The following is an 18,473-nucleotide window of genomic DNA, read 5'->3' as shown; positions in this document are numbered from 1 at the left end:
AAGAAATAGTAAATAATTGTCATTAAAGTGCAACAAATAGTACTCCAATAAGAAGGTGTCAGACAATTTCCACCATATTGTCATAATTGTAGTTCTTGTCTTGCTGATAATTTTTGCTGATTTTAATCTTTATCTCTCTATTTTCATTTTTAGCTCACCTGGCCTAAAAGGCCATGTGAGCTTTTCTCATCACCTGGCGTCCGTCGTCGTCGTCGTCGACGTCGTCGTCGTCGTCGACGTCGTCGTCGTCGTCGACGTCGTCGTCGTCGTTAACAATTTTTCAAACATCTTCTCCTCTGAAACTACTGAATGGATTTGAATGAAACTTAGCATGATTGTTCCTTAGATTATCCTGCACAAAGTGTGTGCTTCGATTTTTGATCCGTCAAAAAACATGGCCGCCGTTACTTAAAATAGAACATAGGGGTCAAATGCAGTTTTTGGCTTATATCTCAAAAACCGAAGCATTTAGAGCAAATCTGACATGGGGTAAAAATGTTCATTAGGTCAAGATCTATCAGCCCAGAAATTTTCAGATGAATCAAACAAATCATTGTTGGGTTGCTGCCACTTAATTGGTAATTTTAAGGAAATTTTGCAGTTTTTGGTCATTATCTTGAATATTATTATAGATGAAGATAAACTGTAAACAGCAAAAATGATCAGCAAAGTAAGATCTACAAATAGGTTAATATGACCAAAATTGTCAATTGACCCCTTAAGGGGTTATTGTCCTTTAATGATAATTTTTTCACAATTTGTTCATCATATTTGCTAACTTTAAAAAATCTTCTCCTCTAAAACTGCTCAACCAAATTCAACCAAACTTCAACTGAATGATCAGTAGGGTGTATACAATAAAGTTTGTGTTTTATTTTGTATTTTGTCTAAAAACATGGCCGTCATGGCTAAAAATAGAACACAGGGTAAAATGCAGTTTTTGGCTTATATCTAAAAAAAACTCCAGCATTTAGAGCAAATAAGACTAGAAGTTAAAATATTTATTAGGTCAAGGTCTACCTGTCCTGAAATTTTCAATTTGCAATTTGCAAAAAAAATAATTTGTTGTGCTACTTCCAAAAAATAGAAAATATTCTGACCAGAAAAAAAACCATGTCCCCCTACAAGTTAAATGGTCCATGCCTAACTGTTATTAATGAAATCATTTAACTGTTTTGCTGTTATTGGAGCCCCTTGCCCCTTCTCAGCAGTGGAATAAATCCAAATCATGAATGAAGAAATTCGAAAGAATAACAATTTAATAATGTAACAATAACAATTTTATTGTTAAAATTCTTTTATTGTAACTATAATGTAATAAAAATAAACTCATTTTCTTTATTTATAAACAGTAAGTCATATATATTTGTAATATTGAAGAATTGTTAGCTGTACATGTTTGCCTAGCATGGTTCAATATGTTCAATAAGGCATTGCTTACCAGGTGAGCGATTCAGGCTCTTGAGAGCCTCTTGTTAAGATGCAAGGCAAAAAACACAAAAAATTGGTAAAAATCGATATCAAAGGGCAATGACAAGGAGTCTACTGACAATTTCTACCATACTAAATTATTTGTAAAACTTTTCTTGATCATTTTTGCAATGTAAATTTTCTCCATCTATTATAATTATCAAAATCGTAAAACAAAGAGTAATATTTGTCAATTAAGGGCAATTACTACAGTATAAAGTTGTCTGAAATTTTTGATGTATACAGACAACTAATTAACATAATAATAGACAAAACTTCTATTTTACCCCCAATGTGTTTTTTTTTAACCATGACAGCCGTCTTGGTTGGAAGACTTGGTCATCAGACATATTTTGGAAATGATGAGTCTTATGTAGACGAAACGCGTGTCTGGCGTACTAAATTATAATCCTGGTACCTTTGATAACTATTTGAAACAACATACCCCAATGATGATTGAGTCCAAAGTTGGTTAAATTTGACCAGGTAATTTCAGAGAAGATTTTTGTAAAAGTTAATTCACAACAATGAAGAGGGAAGATGGATGCCAAGTGACAAGAAAGACTCAGTCGAACCATTGGGCAAGGTGAGCTAAAAATATTTGAAAAAGCAATATGAATGCAAAAACAGTGATAGATGATGTTGGACCAGTGAAATTTGACAGGTGTGCATGTACCTGGAAAGTTTAGCTGACATCTTCTCTAATCTAAAAATCAAATTATAAAACAGATTGTTTATTTATGACAATTTCCATATATATCATATATATTTGTTTTTATGTAAAAAAAAATATTACCATTATTGCATTTTTTATTTACATAAAAATCTGTCCTGACAGATGATGATTATAAAACAATGTTGCTGTAGAGTATATAAAATGAGAATTATTCCATATATGTTCAATATCTCAGATATTGTGTTAATTTTGTTTCTGAAATGAGGCATATTTGAGTTACATATATGTACATGCTCTAAAACAAAAATTCATCACTTAGTGTTTTGCTCATTTTCAACTGCACATCTCATCAAACTCAACAATCTGGTACAAAATGTATTCACAATATTAGACAACACATCTTTATGTCTTCTCCTCATTCTCCAAGTTTAATATGAAATCCCACTCCTCTACAAATATAAAAATATTTTCATTTAACTTTAGGGTTACAAAATTGCTAAGCAGTAGTGAAATGTCCCCCATGACTATGTAAATTGTAAATGGGGAATTATATGTCTACTGTATAGCACTGTACAATTTGAAGCATAGGAACATTTTATGATTAAATCAGTGTACATGTATACATTGAACAGATTGAAAATATATAATTGATATTGAATAAATAGAACATTACATGCAGTTTTGTGAGTAACACATTACAACTCATTGCTGTGGAGCTACTGACCTAATGAAAAGTCATTATGTTGTATAGTTGTTGAGAAAAATAAGAAAAAAATACTTGATATACAAACATACTGATAGAGAGATTGCAATATAACTACAGTATAATAAGGTTGCGAGAATAGCACAACAAATATTCCTACCAATTAGGTAGTTTTTTCACTCAATAGTTTCTCCGGATTGATGTTTTGAATGGACAAGAAACAGAGGGATGGACAGAGTCTTTTGCTGTATTCTCTGTGGTATTTACAGTGCATGGGACGAAAAGTCAATATACTAAAGAAAACATGTTAATTTATTATCTGATAGCATAAATCTATATAAAATGAATGGATTTACCCAGTTGTTTACACTCTAAGAATCTAATTAAAGTCTGATTTCACTCAAATTGACAGTCCCAAAAAAAAATTATACTTGAACTCTTCATTCATACATAGTTTAATTTAAATATCACTTTTGAGATTGGACCTTTTCTTGCAAACAGACAATCACAATAGATTCTTTATTTCAGTCTAAAGTTAAGAAAAGTTTTGATATAAATAATACAGATTTCAAAATTACAAGCCTGAAATATGTAAGGTACATCCTGTAATGTATGTGAATACTTAAAATAATAAAAGTTTAACCATCTGTAATTTTATGACAAAAACAAAAAGATGAAAAATCTACAAATATCCTACACATGAAGTTTTTGAATGAAGGCTTAAAATATCCAGATTCCACACACACCCCTAAATCAGGTCACACTAAAAATGACTAAATCAACACATCAGTTTATAATACTAGTACAATACCTTGAGTAACAGGTTGTACAGACAACCTTGCCCTTGTAAATAACGCCATATTTTTCAGTGTCCCACCATTAGCCTTGTGACTAAGATGTAGCGATTTAAGTTCTGATAATGGTATAAATCTTTTCAGCATCCTCTCAAACTTTACATCCACCATGAACCACTTTGGAGCATCTTTCTTTGCACTTCTGAAGGAGAAAAACAAAAATTATCAGAACTAGAGGCTCTTAGGAGCCGATGTTGCTCACCTTGGTGTATGTGCATATTTCCAATGTTTGGCTTTGGCGTTCCTAATGAAGGTTAATCCAGAAAAGCGCTTCGGACACAAGAAATTATTAAATGTGTTGTTTACAATTTTTCAACAAGGACATTCTCCAACATTGTGGATAAGAATAGAATTCATGACAAAAATCAGTTTAGATGATCTTGTATTGCTCATCATTTAGCCTGTTCAGTTTCTCTCTAACTTCTTTAGTTTTTGCTCAAAACACAAATAGGATAAACAAAATCCCCCCCCCCCCCCCCCCATACAAGTAAGTCTGGAAAAGCCCTAACCAAAAACCGCAAAATTTTCTTAAAATTACCAATTCAGGGGCTGAAACTCTACAAGAAGGTTGTCTGATGTGAGTGAAAATTTAATGGCAGATAGATCTTGGCCTAATAAACATCTTAACCCCATGCTCTCAATGCTTTAGTTTCAGAGATATAAGCTAAACTGCATTTTAACCCTATGTTCCATTTCAAATCTCTCGAGTCAAAAATGCTGGTTTTCTGTTGTTAAGAAAATTTGTTAACAAGTAGCCAGAAGTATTTTTTTTAGCAACTTAATCTGTTTATTGTCTTAGGAACAAAAATTACATACAACTGAACTGAAACCTTGCCGAAAATATAAACAAATGACAAGCTGTATTTGCACTTTCGGATCTGAAAGTGAATAATGAGCCAAAAAGTTTGAACAACAAGGAAATTATATGGCTCAAACAGTACTTTATTAAATAGTATTGAAAATATTTCTCAACCAATATTTACCTATCATAATGAGGATCTTTAGAGTCAAACTGTGTGTGGTCTACGTAACTTTCTTTCACTATCTGAAATAAATAAGATGCTATGTGTATCAACTTGTTTAGATACATGGAGGAAATTTTAGTACCTCTATTTTTTGCAATTAACCTAAGAATATTTTAACTATTTTAATACTAGTGAATATACTGCAATGTCTTTGCTAGTTCTTTTGATCATGATTGAATTTTATGATAAAAGTCTTTTAGATTAAGGTTTGCCTACATTTATCACTAAACTTAACATTAAAATAATCCATAGAAAATGAAATGAAATACACATTCTAATTTTGTTAGATGAAAATGTATAACTTCAAATTATTTTCTACAACAAATATAATCGACATATACTAGAGAAAGATTCTAAAATAAAAACATAACATTTTTTATGATTGATCAATGAAATCAGGTCAAAGACAGGTGAACACGATCTGGTAGACATGTATACCTAGCCAGGATTTCAAATACTAAATATACTTGTCTTACATATCATACCCGTAGCCAGGGGGGTTCGCGGGTTTCGGACAAACCTCCCCTTGAAATCAAATAAGCACTTTTAAAGTCAACGTGTTATTCAAATTGTGACTGTTAAAGTCGAGTTCATGAGTCCAACGAACCCCCCCCCCCCCCCCCCCCTTGGAAATTTCTGGCTACGGGCCTGCATATCTCAGTCATAATAAGCGAGCAAATTCTGCTATTTATAAAAATCTATGCTATTTATAAAAATCTATTGCCGGTATATTTAACGACCATTCTGTTAAAGAACAAATTCCTGGATATTTTTTGACAATACTGAGCTACCTCTTATTTGTTATATTTACAAGAAATCTACCCGGAAATTTGTGTTTAATTATAGTCAATTGTGTAAAGATGTTAATATCAGTGAAAATACACCTACTTCATGTAATTGCAGTAATTCCGAATATATTTATGGACCCATTTCCCATGTTATAACAGGAGATCTTAACATCGTTCAAGACCGAGAGTTAAAATCATTCCTCAGTAAAGGACCTAAATATCGTCCCCCGTCAATTATTAATTGGAATGAGTGTCGTAATATCATCCACGACTCACTCCATACTTACTGTATGAAATGGATAAAACGGGAAAAAGCTGACAAAAAATCTTTGGACTCTTTTTTTAATTCAGTAATGAAGATAGTTGATATACGTATTCAACATTTTAAAGAACATTTTACTATAAACAATAACCACAATAAACCTATTTCTCGTATCAAACATAAACTAAAAGAACTAGCCAAGGAATTTGTTTTTGTCCCGGCAGATAAAGCTGCTAATAATATTATTATTGTTTGACGTAAATTTTACATTGAGGTTCTGAAAAAGGAAATCACCAATTCACCAACATTCCAACTGACTCCATTTTCAGAAAACGAAATCTGTAACAAACATAAACTTTTAGCTACCGCTTTACAAACAGAGCCAAATACAATGAAAGTCCCAACTATGTATTGGCTTCCGAAGCTACACAAAACCCCTTACAAATATAGATTTATTTCGTCTTCAAGCCATTGTTCAACTACTAAATTGTCTATTCTTCTTACCAGCACACTTGGTACAATTAAAAACCTGATAATAAATTGTTCAAATAAGGCCTTCGAAAATAGTGGAATAAATTACTTTTGGAGTGTCAAGAACTCGTTGGAAGTACTTGATAAATTGCATGCTTATATTGGTGATTTTGAATCTGTTCAAAGTTTTGATTTTTCTACCCTGTATACCACATTGCCTCACATTCTCATTAAGAAAAAATTCACACACCTAATTAAATGGGCATTCAAAAAATCAGAATGTGAATATATATGTTCAAACTCTTTTAGGTCATTTTTTAGTAGCAATAAACAAAAAAACTATGTTAATTGGACATGCTTTGATACTATATATGCCCTTGAATTTTTACTAGATAACATTTTTGTTCGCTTTGGAGATTCCGTATATCGTCAGATTATCGGAATTCCAATGGGGACTAACTGTGCACCACTTATTGCGGACCTGTTTTTGTATTGTTATGAGTTACAATTTATGACAAAAATAAGCAAAGACCCATCGAAACAACATCTGATAAACAAATTTAATAATACTTTTAGATATTTGGATGATATTTTGGCTCTCAATAATGACGACTTCAGTATGTATATTAATGAAATTTATCCTGTTGAATTTACTTTAAATAAAGCTAATACTAACAATGACCACTGCCCTTTTCTCGATCTTGATATCTATATCACTAATGGAAAGCTGAATACTAAAATTTATGATAAAAGGGATGATTTTTCATTTCCTATCGTTAATTATCCGTTTTTAGATGGTGACGTTCCCTTGTCACCATCTTACGGTGTTTAAATATCTCAACTTGTACGATTCGCTCGTGTATGTAACAATGTTTTCGATTTTAACGAGAGAAATTTATGTATTACTGAAAAATTATTACACCAGGGTTTTCGATATCACAAACTAGTCAAAACATTTACTAAATTTTATCATCGGTATAAAGACATCATTCGTAAATATAGCTCAACATGCAGACTTCTAATACGTTCAGGTATTTCACATCCAATTTTTTATGGTAATATTCTTTATAAAGCACAAAAGTGTCAGTATTCACCTCAGAAACTTACAAAACCTTTGAATAGACTTATTAAGATGGGATATAATTACGATACTGTTGTCAAGTCATTAACAGTCAGGGGACTTACTTAAACAAGTGATTTTCTAAATCACTGATTCAAGTAACATTATTTCCATAAAGGTTTGAAGTTAGAGCTGTCTTTCTTTAATAATCACCTATTTAAGTAGTACAAATTAATCACTAGAAGTGATTTAATATTAGTGTAGCTTTAAATATAGAATACTAATGATCCAGGGACTAATTATGTTTCTAAACTTATCAGAACCAACATCTGTGTTGTCTAGGATGACCAGGTCATTTCAGGTGATGACCTTGTACTGAATCTAGGATAATGACATAAAAATCACTTGTTTAAGTATCAGGCCTCAATTTATTTTCCAAAAATCACTTCTTTAAGTATCATTCTTTTAATAACCCCCACTAATTTCAACACCCCTGAACAGTGAAATTTTTATCGCAAACAGTAGAATTTTATTACATAATCTGAAAGATGAAACCTTGAACTTCACAGGAAAAATACTCCCACTGCTGTGAAAAATCTTTTAAGAAAGTATCAGTTCATTATGTAAAGCCATTATTATAGCATTTTTTCAACTAAAATAGAATTTTCAGGTAAATGATAGCATAAAAGGCATAAACCTTGCTACTTTAAAGAAGCAAAAAGTTTATATTTTTTTTATTTTACTAATTAAATTAAGATGTTATTTAAACCTATGTGTTTAAAATTTTGAAAAAACTACAAAATCCCAATTTCTGACAAAAACTCGAATTTGCTACTCAAATAAGTGATTTAAAAATCACTTATTTCAGTAAGTCCCCTGACTGATTAAAGATTGCATATTTTGGCGTTAATATTGAGTCACTGATAAGGTCTTTGCATCGGAACTAAACACATTTATTCTAAAAACAGTTGTTGGCATGACACAGGTTATGTTCTTCTCATATATGTTATGATGGTATGATACTAAACCCCTTACGGGAAGGATTGTGCCTGATGTTCATATGATGAAATCATAACCTTTCAGTCAGTTTAATTTAAGTCTGGAGCTGGCATGTCAGTTAACTGCTAGTAGTCTGTTGTTATTTATGTATTATTGTCATTTTGTTTATTTTCTTTGGTTACATCTTCTGACATCAGACTCGGATTTCTCTTGAACTGAATTTTAATGTGCGTATTGTTATGCGTTTACTTTACTACATTGGTTAGAGGTATAGGGGGAGGGTTGAGATCTCACAAACATGTTTAACCCCGCCGCATTTTTGCGCCTGTCCCAAGTCAGGAGCCTCTGGCCTTTGTTAGTCCTGTATTATTTTAATTTTAGTTTCTTGTGTACAATTTGGAAATTAGTATGGCGTTCATTATCACTGGACTAGTATATATTTGTTTAGGGGCCAGCTGAAGGACGCCTCCGGGTGCGGGAATTTCTCGCTACATTGAAGACCTGTTGGTGACCCTCTGCTGTTGTTTTTTATTTGGTCGGGTTGTTGTCTCTTTCACACATTCCCCATTTCCATTCTCAATTTTAAATTTAGTTTTATAAAGCAGCTGCTGAACCATTTAAAATAAATGGAGTCAAGGATGATAGACATTGGGAACTAGCATTTTTTTTAATAATATGATCTGATTAAAACATGAGACATTTTTAAATTTACCAATTAACTTACAAATGGCTATTTTTATGACAAATCCCAACATTGTAATCTATTTAATATCTTTTACCTTGCAAATTCCAGCTATTCCAGGCTCTTTACAATTACTGTGATAGAAAAACACCTTATGTCCTATCTTCATCTGATCTCTCATAAAGTTCCTGGCCTGAAATGAAATGTCATTTTTGTTTTCAATTATACTGAAACTTACAATCAATAACTCTTTAACCACTTTTACATATATATTACAGTATTGGTCAAAATATACAACAAACTTTATTCAGAACCATATTTAGAGCTGATTAAGAGCTTGACCAACAGTTAACATCTGCATGACTAGTGTTAGACTAACTGTTTACTAAGTTGTCTATAGTTTTTGATATAAATGGTACTTCAGTGGATAGTTGTCTCATTAGTATACATACCACACCTCCTTACTTTATTGTCTGCTGTGTATATCTATCAATTCAAGGTTGCCACTTTATTTCAGACATGAAGTTCAAAGTTTTTTCCAAGGTCATCAGTAGTTATCATGGACAGTGGTTCTTGCATCTTGGTTGAAATTGAGCTTGATAAATATTATTGCAAAACATTTCAAGACCATTTGCATCCAGCGTAATTAATCAAGAGAATGAATTCATCTCTATCAAGTCCCCCCTCTCCCCATTCTTGTATTGTTGCACAAATTGCACTCATGAGTACATGTTCATATACCCATACTAATTTTGATAGGACTAATCAACAAGCACAAGGGAGGTAATTCAATTAATTTTTTAACCTCCACTATTTTAGCTTCCAAGAATTTTCCAAGGAAATTTTTCGTTTTTTCATCTGTTCTTGGCCAGGATCACCTCATATGCATGTCCATGTGACATAATAATATTTATCATGTGGTGTCAAAGTACTATTGTTTCTTCCCTTTTGGAATACATGGGTTGTCTTCATTTGATATTGTCCTTTAGATTTTACGATGTAGATTCTTTCAACACATATTGCTAATTATTTTTAAATTTTTAAAAGCTCATGATAACTTACCTGATAATTTCTTACACCATCCCAGCAATCTGTTTGATTCTTACACTTCTTTAAATCTTCAATGCCAAACTGAAAATTAATTCAACTTTTTATTTTATTTTTAATGTAAATTATTTCTACTAAATAAAATAAATAATTGATTCAATAATTGTTTGCTCATGCAAATAGCTAAAATTACACTTTTTATATCTTTTCATTAATGTCTGTTCTATTGGCTCTCCAAGGCAGATTACAGACCTTGTTTTATTGTTGTTTAATTGTACCAGGGTTTTTGGTTAGATTACTGCCTAACTTGACAGCTTTTTCAAAGAGCTCAATTTTATTTTCAGATATATACATAAAGATAGAGATTTTGTACCCAAAGCTGAACAATATTTGCATACAAATCTTGGCCCTAATATATTACAGCATTACAGATTGAGATTAAAGAAGAGGGAAAGTTGAGAACTAAAAAAGTTACATTTAAACCACAACATTTTAATGTGCCTATCCCAAGTCAGGAATCTGTTCATAGTGTGTTAATTTACGTTTTTTGATTGAGTTAACCCTGCCAATTTATATTTTATCGTGTGTTTTTCTATGTTGGGGTGTTATGCTATGGTTTCAGAAAAAGGGAGAAGGTTTGGTACCATTAAAACGTTTAATTCCGCTGCAAATGTTTGCACCTGTCCTAAGTCAGGAATCTGTTGTACAGTAGTTGTCGTTTGTTTATGTAATTTATACGAGTTTCTCATTTTTTATATAGACTAGACCGTTGGTTTTCCCATTTGAATGATTTTACACTAGTAATTTTGGGGCCCTTTATAGCTTGTTCAGTCTGAGCCAAGGCTCTGTGTTGAAGGCCGTACATTTACCTATAATGGTTTACTTTTATAAATTGTTATTTGGATGGAGAGTTGTCTCATTGGCACTCACACCACATCTTCCTATATCTATTGGTGGCCTATTTCATGTGCCCGACGTTCTCAATGATGCATACTACACATCTCTGTTTTTTATTACACATTTCAAACCTTTAAATCCACACCATTTTCAAATCTACTCTCTGGTTCAGACTTCATTATCCAATGAGAGTAAGATTGTACTGCTGATTTTTTTTCCTCAACTTTTGCTGGCAAATCATTTTCATTCTCTCGTTTTCTCTTACGACTGGATGTTTTTGGAACTTTAGCATCTGAATATAAATAGACAGACATATTGTGTGTTAAAATGAAAAGATTATTTTCAGTTACATAAAGGCAAACTAAACTAAGAATAAATGTCAGCAAAGAACAGAATATGACTCCACATATTACATGTCTATAGCTAGCTACCTCCACTATGGCTATGACCCAAAATCAAGCATATACTGGTTTTGTATAAACTTGCTTATAATTTAGCTGCTCTGTTGTCTGTATGACAAATTATGTCTTTGACATAATTCTTTGTAATAATAAAATACTAGAGGTCCTGTGTCCTTTACCTGACTCTACTTTCGTTTTGGAAATCATGTAAAAATAGATCAATATATAACTATAAAATATCCAAATAATGATTGCTGCCAAATTTAGTTTAATATTGTTCATGTAATTTAATGATCAAAGTGCTTGAAATCACAGAAGGGTAAAGACTGCATTAATTTATCAGTGGGATTTGATTCAACTACAATTCTGGACAAAGGGGGAGATAACTCCAAATTTTAAAGATGACTTTAACGATGACATCATTTATTTTTTTAGAACAGATATAAGATTCCTGCACCTCGCAAAAGTTGTGTAATTTTCTTGCCAGGTGCAAGATTGTTTTGTGGCTTGAATATCTGAGTATATATTACATTATGTAATGTCATTGATAAAGTTCTGGATAGAATGTAATGATCAATGCACTATATTTTAAGTACCAAAAAGGTAGTGATGAATAAGCCTTGGAAGATTTAGATGTTAGTCAGTAACATAGGGTTTTGATTGCATTTCATGCAACCATTACCCAAAAAATCCAGGTGGTCATCTATAACAGTAAAGGCATTTGTTTGTATTTCCCTCAGAGTACATTGTTAAACTAAGTCGCAAGTTCCCTGCTTGCGGAAATCTTGGATGATGGATCAGCTTCAAAGTAACAACGCTTGGTCAGCACCTCATAAGGAACAGTCATGCTATGTTCGGTTTCATTCCATTTGGTGGTTCCCTTATGGAAGACATTTGAATGTATTGTCCATATACATTGATATATAAGGTCCTATGTTAAACTAAATCCCCCGTTAGCAGCCATCTTAAATGATGGATCGGCTTCAAATGACACATGATCAGCACCTCATAAGGAACATTCATGTCGTGTTTGGTTTCGTTCCATTCAGTCATTTGACAGTGATTCTTTAAAAGCATATGCATTTCCTATAGGGTCCTATGTTAAACTAAGTGCCTGCTGGCGGCCATCTTGGATGACAAATCTGCTTCAAAGTAACAGCACTTGATCAGCAACTCATAAGGAACATTCATGCCATGTTGGTTCCATTCTATTCAGTGGTTCTCTAGAAGAAGTTCAATATATGTAAATAGTTAATGACGACGAAGATGGACAACGAAGGTCAAGTGATGAGGATAGCTTACTTGGCCCTTAAACAATGATAAATATGTAAAATATCATAGTGATCATAGTAATAAAGCTAAAATTAATATGAGGTGTTTTTTTCATATATTAAAATAGATGAATAGAGTGGAAAGTTTTACACATAATTAATTTTTCTCTTTCTTTTATTTATAAAGGTATTCAGGTCTTATATTCATAAAGTTATTCAGGTAAAAAATGTACCTTTATATAATTACCTATAATGGTTTACTTTTATAAATTGTGACTTGGATGGAGAGCTGTCTCATTGGCACTCATACCATATCTTCCGATATCTATGAATATATACATGTATATTGCTATTTGATAGTGAGACAAGAATAACAGATATTGGTGAAAAAGTAAGAGACCTTTGTCATATTTATCTATTGTTTTTGTTCCGTTATTGTAGCTAGGACCTCAAAGTAAATAACGAAGAAATTGGATTTGGTATCAGCAGGGATTTGTATGGTAACTATACAAATGATCATTGGTACCAGCCCAGGTTTGAAAAATCTGCATCTGTATTTCCACTTCTGAATATGGATCGGTATGTCACAGATTTCTTTCAGCTATTGTGTGACGGGTTGGTCTGCACTTAAATTAGTCGCGCTGGCTGAGGAGTGCTGAATTAAACTCCTCTCTCAACGCACCCACTGAGTACTCTAGACGGTTCCAGTCTACTGCAATGCACATATAGATGGAGTTTTTAAAATGGTCGGTCTTGCTATAAGGAACTATGATCGCTCATTTGTTGGTCTTTACTGTTCTTAGTAACAAAGTTATTATAAGTTGTTCCCCTAGTTTGTCATTTAGGTCTATGAAATTTTATAAGATTGTCTGGAGGAAGTGCATGTATATTCCCCTCAAACACTTTAAAAAGCAAAATCAGTCGTTGTTGATGTCATCTTGAATGTAGAGAGGGAAGCAGAAATTATGAGAGCATTTTTGTCATCCATCCTTCATCCCTTGATTTGTAGTCTAACTGTCTTTGGTAATTAATCTAGCCCCTCTCTTTTGTATGGATTCCAATTTGTTGATGTCTTTTGGGGTATATGGGTCCCAAATCAGGCCAGTAGCTCCCTATACGCTAACACGCAGTTGCATTCACATCTATTCGGTATGCAAAAAAAAATTGCAAAATAAAAATTTATAAATTGAATGTTAAAGGCAACACCTTTGTTGTCACTTTTTTAATTGATGAAGTATCATTAAATAACGACATTTGGTTTCAAAATAAAAGTTTTATTGGAGATAATGACAAAATCGGACAGTAACTTGTATCTTTTACAAGATTTGAATTTGTAATACTCAGTCTATAAGACATGTAGTTTTGGAGCACATTTTACAGTGTACGGTTCATCAGTTTGGAATGAGATGTACCAATCCGCATTAGAAATATCAGAAACCTTTGATATCGTTGAAAATATGCCGAGGCGATGTGGTCGACAGACTACCGGAGCCAATCACCCTGCAAACACGCCAATACAGTATTGGAAAGTCTCATTGTTATTTGCATTCATGGACCATATGAAATGGGAACTGGAGAGGGGAGTCGGTGTCTAGTATTGAACAGATATATCATGTTGAGGAGGGGTATTTGCGAAAAATACCAGTCAAGATCATGTTAAATTTTCACGAGCTGTAAGGCGAGGGAAATTCATTCTCAAGACTGGTATTTTTCGCAAATACCCCTCAAACATGCTATATCTGTTTAATTACACTGAATGTTAACGTTCAAAAACGCATTGATGATCGTGACGTTACAAGCGTCCAGTCGGCAAATAAATGTACCACGTCAGAGAGGGTAAAAAAAGTATATCCTTTTTGCATATATCCCGGCGGCGTTAAAAAATGAAAGATATCTATTTGATAATAGTTAATTGGTGAAAAATACACTGGCTATCAACCAATCAAAACCCAGGGCCAGGATTCTTACATAAGGTGTAATTATATCAGAAAATCGCTTCTTTGCACTGTATCTGCTACATGTACATCGTGTAGTAGGAAATATCACATAAGAACAAATCTCAACATTGTCTGAGACATACGAAACTGACCTGGCATGTAATTTTGATGAATTCAATCAGGAGGTTGCTCAATGCCGAACACGTACGCTGGTTTATAACATCTCGTGAGTGCTACCATGGAGATCTATCAGTGTACTACGTATGTTGAAAACAAATGGACAATCAACAATAAACAACGACAGTTACTAGCATTACTGCATATTCATCAGGATTTCAGTGTGAATATTGACAAAGTAATAGAGAAGTTTGTTTCTGCCTAAACCCAAAGAGCAGATTTTGGACAATTTTGAGTAACTTCGGTATTCCAAATATGTGTTGTTTATGTATTTATACTCTATTCAGAAGATTTATTAATAGTTTTACATTCATAATTTATTTATAAGTCCTATCTACATATAATAGCTCCTCTTTTAACTGTCCAATGACCGAAAACCGAAAAAAAACGTTCAGCGGTAGTGCTTGCTCATCCTTTCATTCTAGCTACGCCCCTGCAAATAATTGATCCATTCTCCATAATAGATCTGAGTTCTCTATATATATATATATATGCTGTTTTCTAGCATTCACTAGTGTTTTCCTAAGGAAGCCTAGAGTGGAACTGGCTTCGTTGCATGTGTTTGTTGATTGTTCCTGCCATGTAAGATCTTCTTGTATTTGTAGCCCAAGGTAAGGGTAGGATGACACTTGTTCAAGTCTGTGGTTATTTAGGTTGTAGAACCGTTGGCTTTTACTTTTCAGGCTAAGCTCAGAGCATTTTTTTGGTGTTAAAGCACATACACCAGTCACCTACCCAATTTTCCATTGATATTAGGTCCTCTTGTAGTTTGTTGTGGTAATTATGGTTTTTGATTTCCCTGTACAGTAAACAGTCGTATGCAAATAGTCGGACTGACGAGTTTACATCAACTGGTAGATCTTTTCAGTGACACAGGAAGAGGATGGGTCCTAGTACTGTTCCTTGGGGGCTCCTTATTCCACTGATGCATTACTTCAGTGTTCTCGGTCAAGTTGGAATTGCATTTTTCTTTCAGTCTGGAATGAAGTAAGCCATTTGTGTATGTTTCCTTTAATTCCATATTGGTTTATTTTGTGCAGGAGTCTGTCATGAGGTACAGTATCGAATGCCTTGGAGAAGTCCAGAAATGCAATGTTTACCTGGTTTCCAATGTCGTATGACTGGAGCATGTCGTGGATTGTGATGGCAAGTTGGGTCTTACAGGAATATCCAGATCTGAAGCCAGGGTTTAGTTATGTCAATACATTATGCGTTTCTATGTGTTTTAGCATATGTGGGTATATTATGTGCTAAAGTAGATTATGTGGTAGTGATGTCAGTTCGGCGGGCTATAATTTTCACCCGCATATGTAGGTTTGAAAAAGCTAGAGATGATTGCATTCTCCAGTCCTCCGGTAGCAAGAATATTGATGTCAGTATTGGTGTCAGATGTTTGAAGCATTGTTTTAGTTTTCTATTTGGTGTGTCGCATGATTTGATGTATGGAGTCTTTTACCCTGATGTTTGTTTTTGGTAATGTTTGGGGTAGTAACTAAAATAACTTAGAATTGCACTTTATAGTCAATAGGACTGATTTTGGGGTTACACTAAAGACCTGAAAGTGGACCTGAAAAGACCTGAAAATATACGACTAAAATTATTTAAATTGCAATAACTTTTTTATTATTGGATGGAATTTCTTCAAGATGGAATTTTATTAATTGTTAATATCCATATTTCATTGAAATTTAAATTTTTTAAATTAAAAACAAAGTTTTGATGCCAAAAGTTGGACCTGAACGGAGAAATGAAAAGACCTGAAGGGACCTGAAAATCTATGGTCGGACTAATTCGAACTTCTATAACTTGTTTAATATTCAGTGGATATCTTTCAACTTTTCATTTTGTGAAACAAAAAGTTCAAAATAATGACAATATAAATAAATTTATATGAAAAATATCATCTGGGTGTCAAAACTCGGACCTGAACGGAAAATTAAAAATCTGAATGAGCCTAAAATTCCGCTTATATTTTTTTTAAACAAAAATAATAAACATAGACGAAAAATATGGTTGTTAATTTTTCATGTTCGATGTTATTTGGTCTCTTGTCAATGCTTGTGGAGATATCTGTCTCATTGAGATCAAACCCCATCTTCTTTGTAATTTATTGACGGAAGATACTAATATGAAAGTTCGTGTAACAAAATATAGTGATAATCCAATTAAAAGATTAAAGTGAAACGTTTATTTAGACTAATGATCAAATTATCACCTAATATCAATACAAGGTGTGAATTACAACCGGCACACGTGCATGTAATTAAAACATTCCACAATCGACGAACCGCGTCTTTAAATTACATATGGTTTATGGGGAAGCAATACTATTATTTTCATTTTAAGTTTAAGACCTGAATATATATTAATGCAGTTTAAGCAAGTTGAATTAGTTAGAATAATTTCAACAGGCAATCTTCTTTTTTTTTTCATCATCAACAAGGTATTTTGTTTTAAAATATGTTCCTGTATAAATATATAGTCATTCATTCTCTTCAATAGACTTTTGTCTAAAATAAAAACAAATAGAAACAACAATGTTGTGAGAGTTTAAATATATCAAAGGTACCCCTGTGATCCATTCATGTCTTTTATTTCACCGAAATTCAGCGAAAAGGCCCGAATTTTGTAATTCTAGTCAAATAGGCACTTGCAACCTTTTCAAGCTTGAAAAAATGTGAAAAGGTCAGGAAAACTATCAAAAATATATAAGGTCAAGGGTGATGTAACAGAAACACAACGGCATCCCTATCAATTAAGTATTTAAGTGGCCCCCAAGGTTTCTGTATGTATTTTTCGTTCAACGTGTAATGTGTATTCAGGGTATTGGATATTCTTATGCATGTTTTAACCAGTTGAACATTTTGCATGATTGTTGGTTTAATGCTGTTAGAATAAAATTAACGGTACCAATTTTCTTGCACCAGATGCGCATTTCGATAATACATGTCTCTTCAGTGATGCTCGTGGCCAAAATATTTGAAATCCAAAGCTTATATAAAAGATGAAGATATAATCCAAAAGGTCCAAAAGTATAGCCAAATCCGTGAAAGGAATCAGAGATTTGCATGGAAGTTTCCTGAAAAAAATAACCACCTTAATTGCTACTAATTATATAAGAATGCTTAGTTCGATAAGTGATGAAAGGGACTTATGGTTTTCCTTAAAATGTATTGTTCTTATCTCGTAATTAAACAACAGCTTGGGTATTAAGGGCTTCATTGTTTTATTAAGTTTTTAAAGAAAAAACAGCAATAGCTACCTGTAAATAGTTTAAAACAATAAAAGTGTTAATTATGTAACTGATAAATTAGAGATAAAACTTTTTAAAAACAATAAATTTAGGAATTCATTTTTAACAATGGGTATCTAATTATATAACCCCAAAACTATTAAAAGTAGAAAGATCGTTAATACATTTTAGGAGTATTTGTATATGTATATCTTATCAAATATTATTGGATGCCGAAATGACTTTAAATGGGTGCCGATTTGACTTTTTCTATGGGTGCCCATTTGACCAGGTGCCGATTTGACTTGTACCCGAATTTTGAATCACAACCATTATATTTTCGATAAATTTGACAAAGTAACCATAATCTTTGTACTTGTAGCATTTCATCAGCTAAATTACCAGATGTTTTACTTTTTTTCGGTGGCATTTTACGATTTTACATCTGTCAATCTACACACGTGCATTTGTTTATTTCTGTTCCCGCGGTTTTCTATCAATACTTCCGGTCGGAAGTTCAG

General features: G+C 32.8%; 1 protein-coding gene across 2 annotated transcripts; it reads right to left on the bottom strand.

The window, feature by feature from the left end:
• Nucleotides 1-2,188: 2,188 nt before the first annotated feature.
• On the bottom strand, nucleotides 2,189-18,472 carry LOC139481317 (thymocyte nuclear protein 1-like). Of its 2 annotated transcripts, none has more exons than XM_071264555.1 (7): nucleotides 18,355-18,472; nucleotides 11,066-11,226; nucleotides 10,053-10,121; nucleotides 9,088-9,183; nucleotides 4,687-4,748; nucleotides 3,661-3,845; nucleotides 2,189-2,595 (listed from the first exon to the last, which is right to left on the bottom strand). In XM_071264555.1, exons 1-7 carry the CDS (start codon nucleotides 18,380-18,382, stop codon nucleotides 2,549-2,551), a joined length of 648 nt encoding a protein of 215 aa, XP_071120656.1. In that variant the 5' UTR covers nucleotides 18,383-18,472; the 3' UTR covers nucleotides 2,189-2,548. The 2 variants fall into 2 exon arrangements, with proteins under 2 accessions (XP_071120656.1, XP_071120657.1); XM_071264556.1 differs by having other exon boundaries at nucleotides 18,367-18,465.
• Nucleotide 18,473: the final 1 nt, after the last annotated feature.

Source organism: Mytilus edulis, chromosome 7 (genome assembly GCF_963676685.1).
Source record: "Mytilus edulis chromosome 7, xbMytEdul2.2, whole genome shotgun sequence".
Lineage (NCBI taxonomy): Eukaryota > Metazoa > Mollusca > Bivalvia > Mytilida > Mytilidae > Mytilus > Mytilus edulis.
This window is presented reverse-complemented; position numbering and strand designations above follow the sequence as displayed.

What these genes read in the sequence shown, in the direction of transcription:
- LOC139481317 (XM_071264555.1), bottom strand. Translation starts at nt 18,382, where the DNA reads ATGCCACCGAAAAAAAGTAAAACATCTG. An exon ending in ATGGTGTAAGAAATTATCAG is followed by an intron (nt 9,184 to 10,052) that starts GTAAGTTATCAT and finishes ATTTCATTTCAG; the next exon opens with GCCAGGAACTTTATGAGAGA. An exon ending in TGTACAACCTGTTACTCAAG is followed by an intron (nt 2,596 to 3,660) that starts GTATTGTACTAG and finishes TTATATTTGTAG; the next exon opens with AGGAGTGGGATTTCATATTA.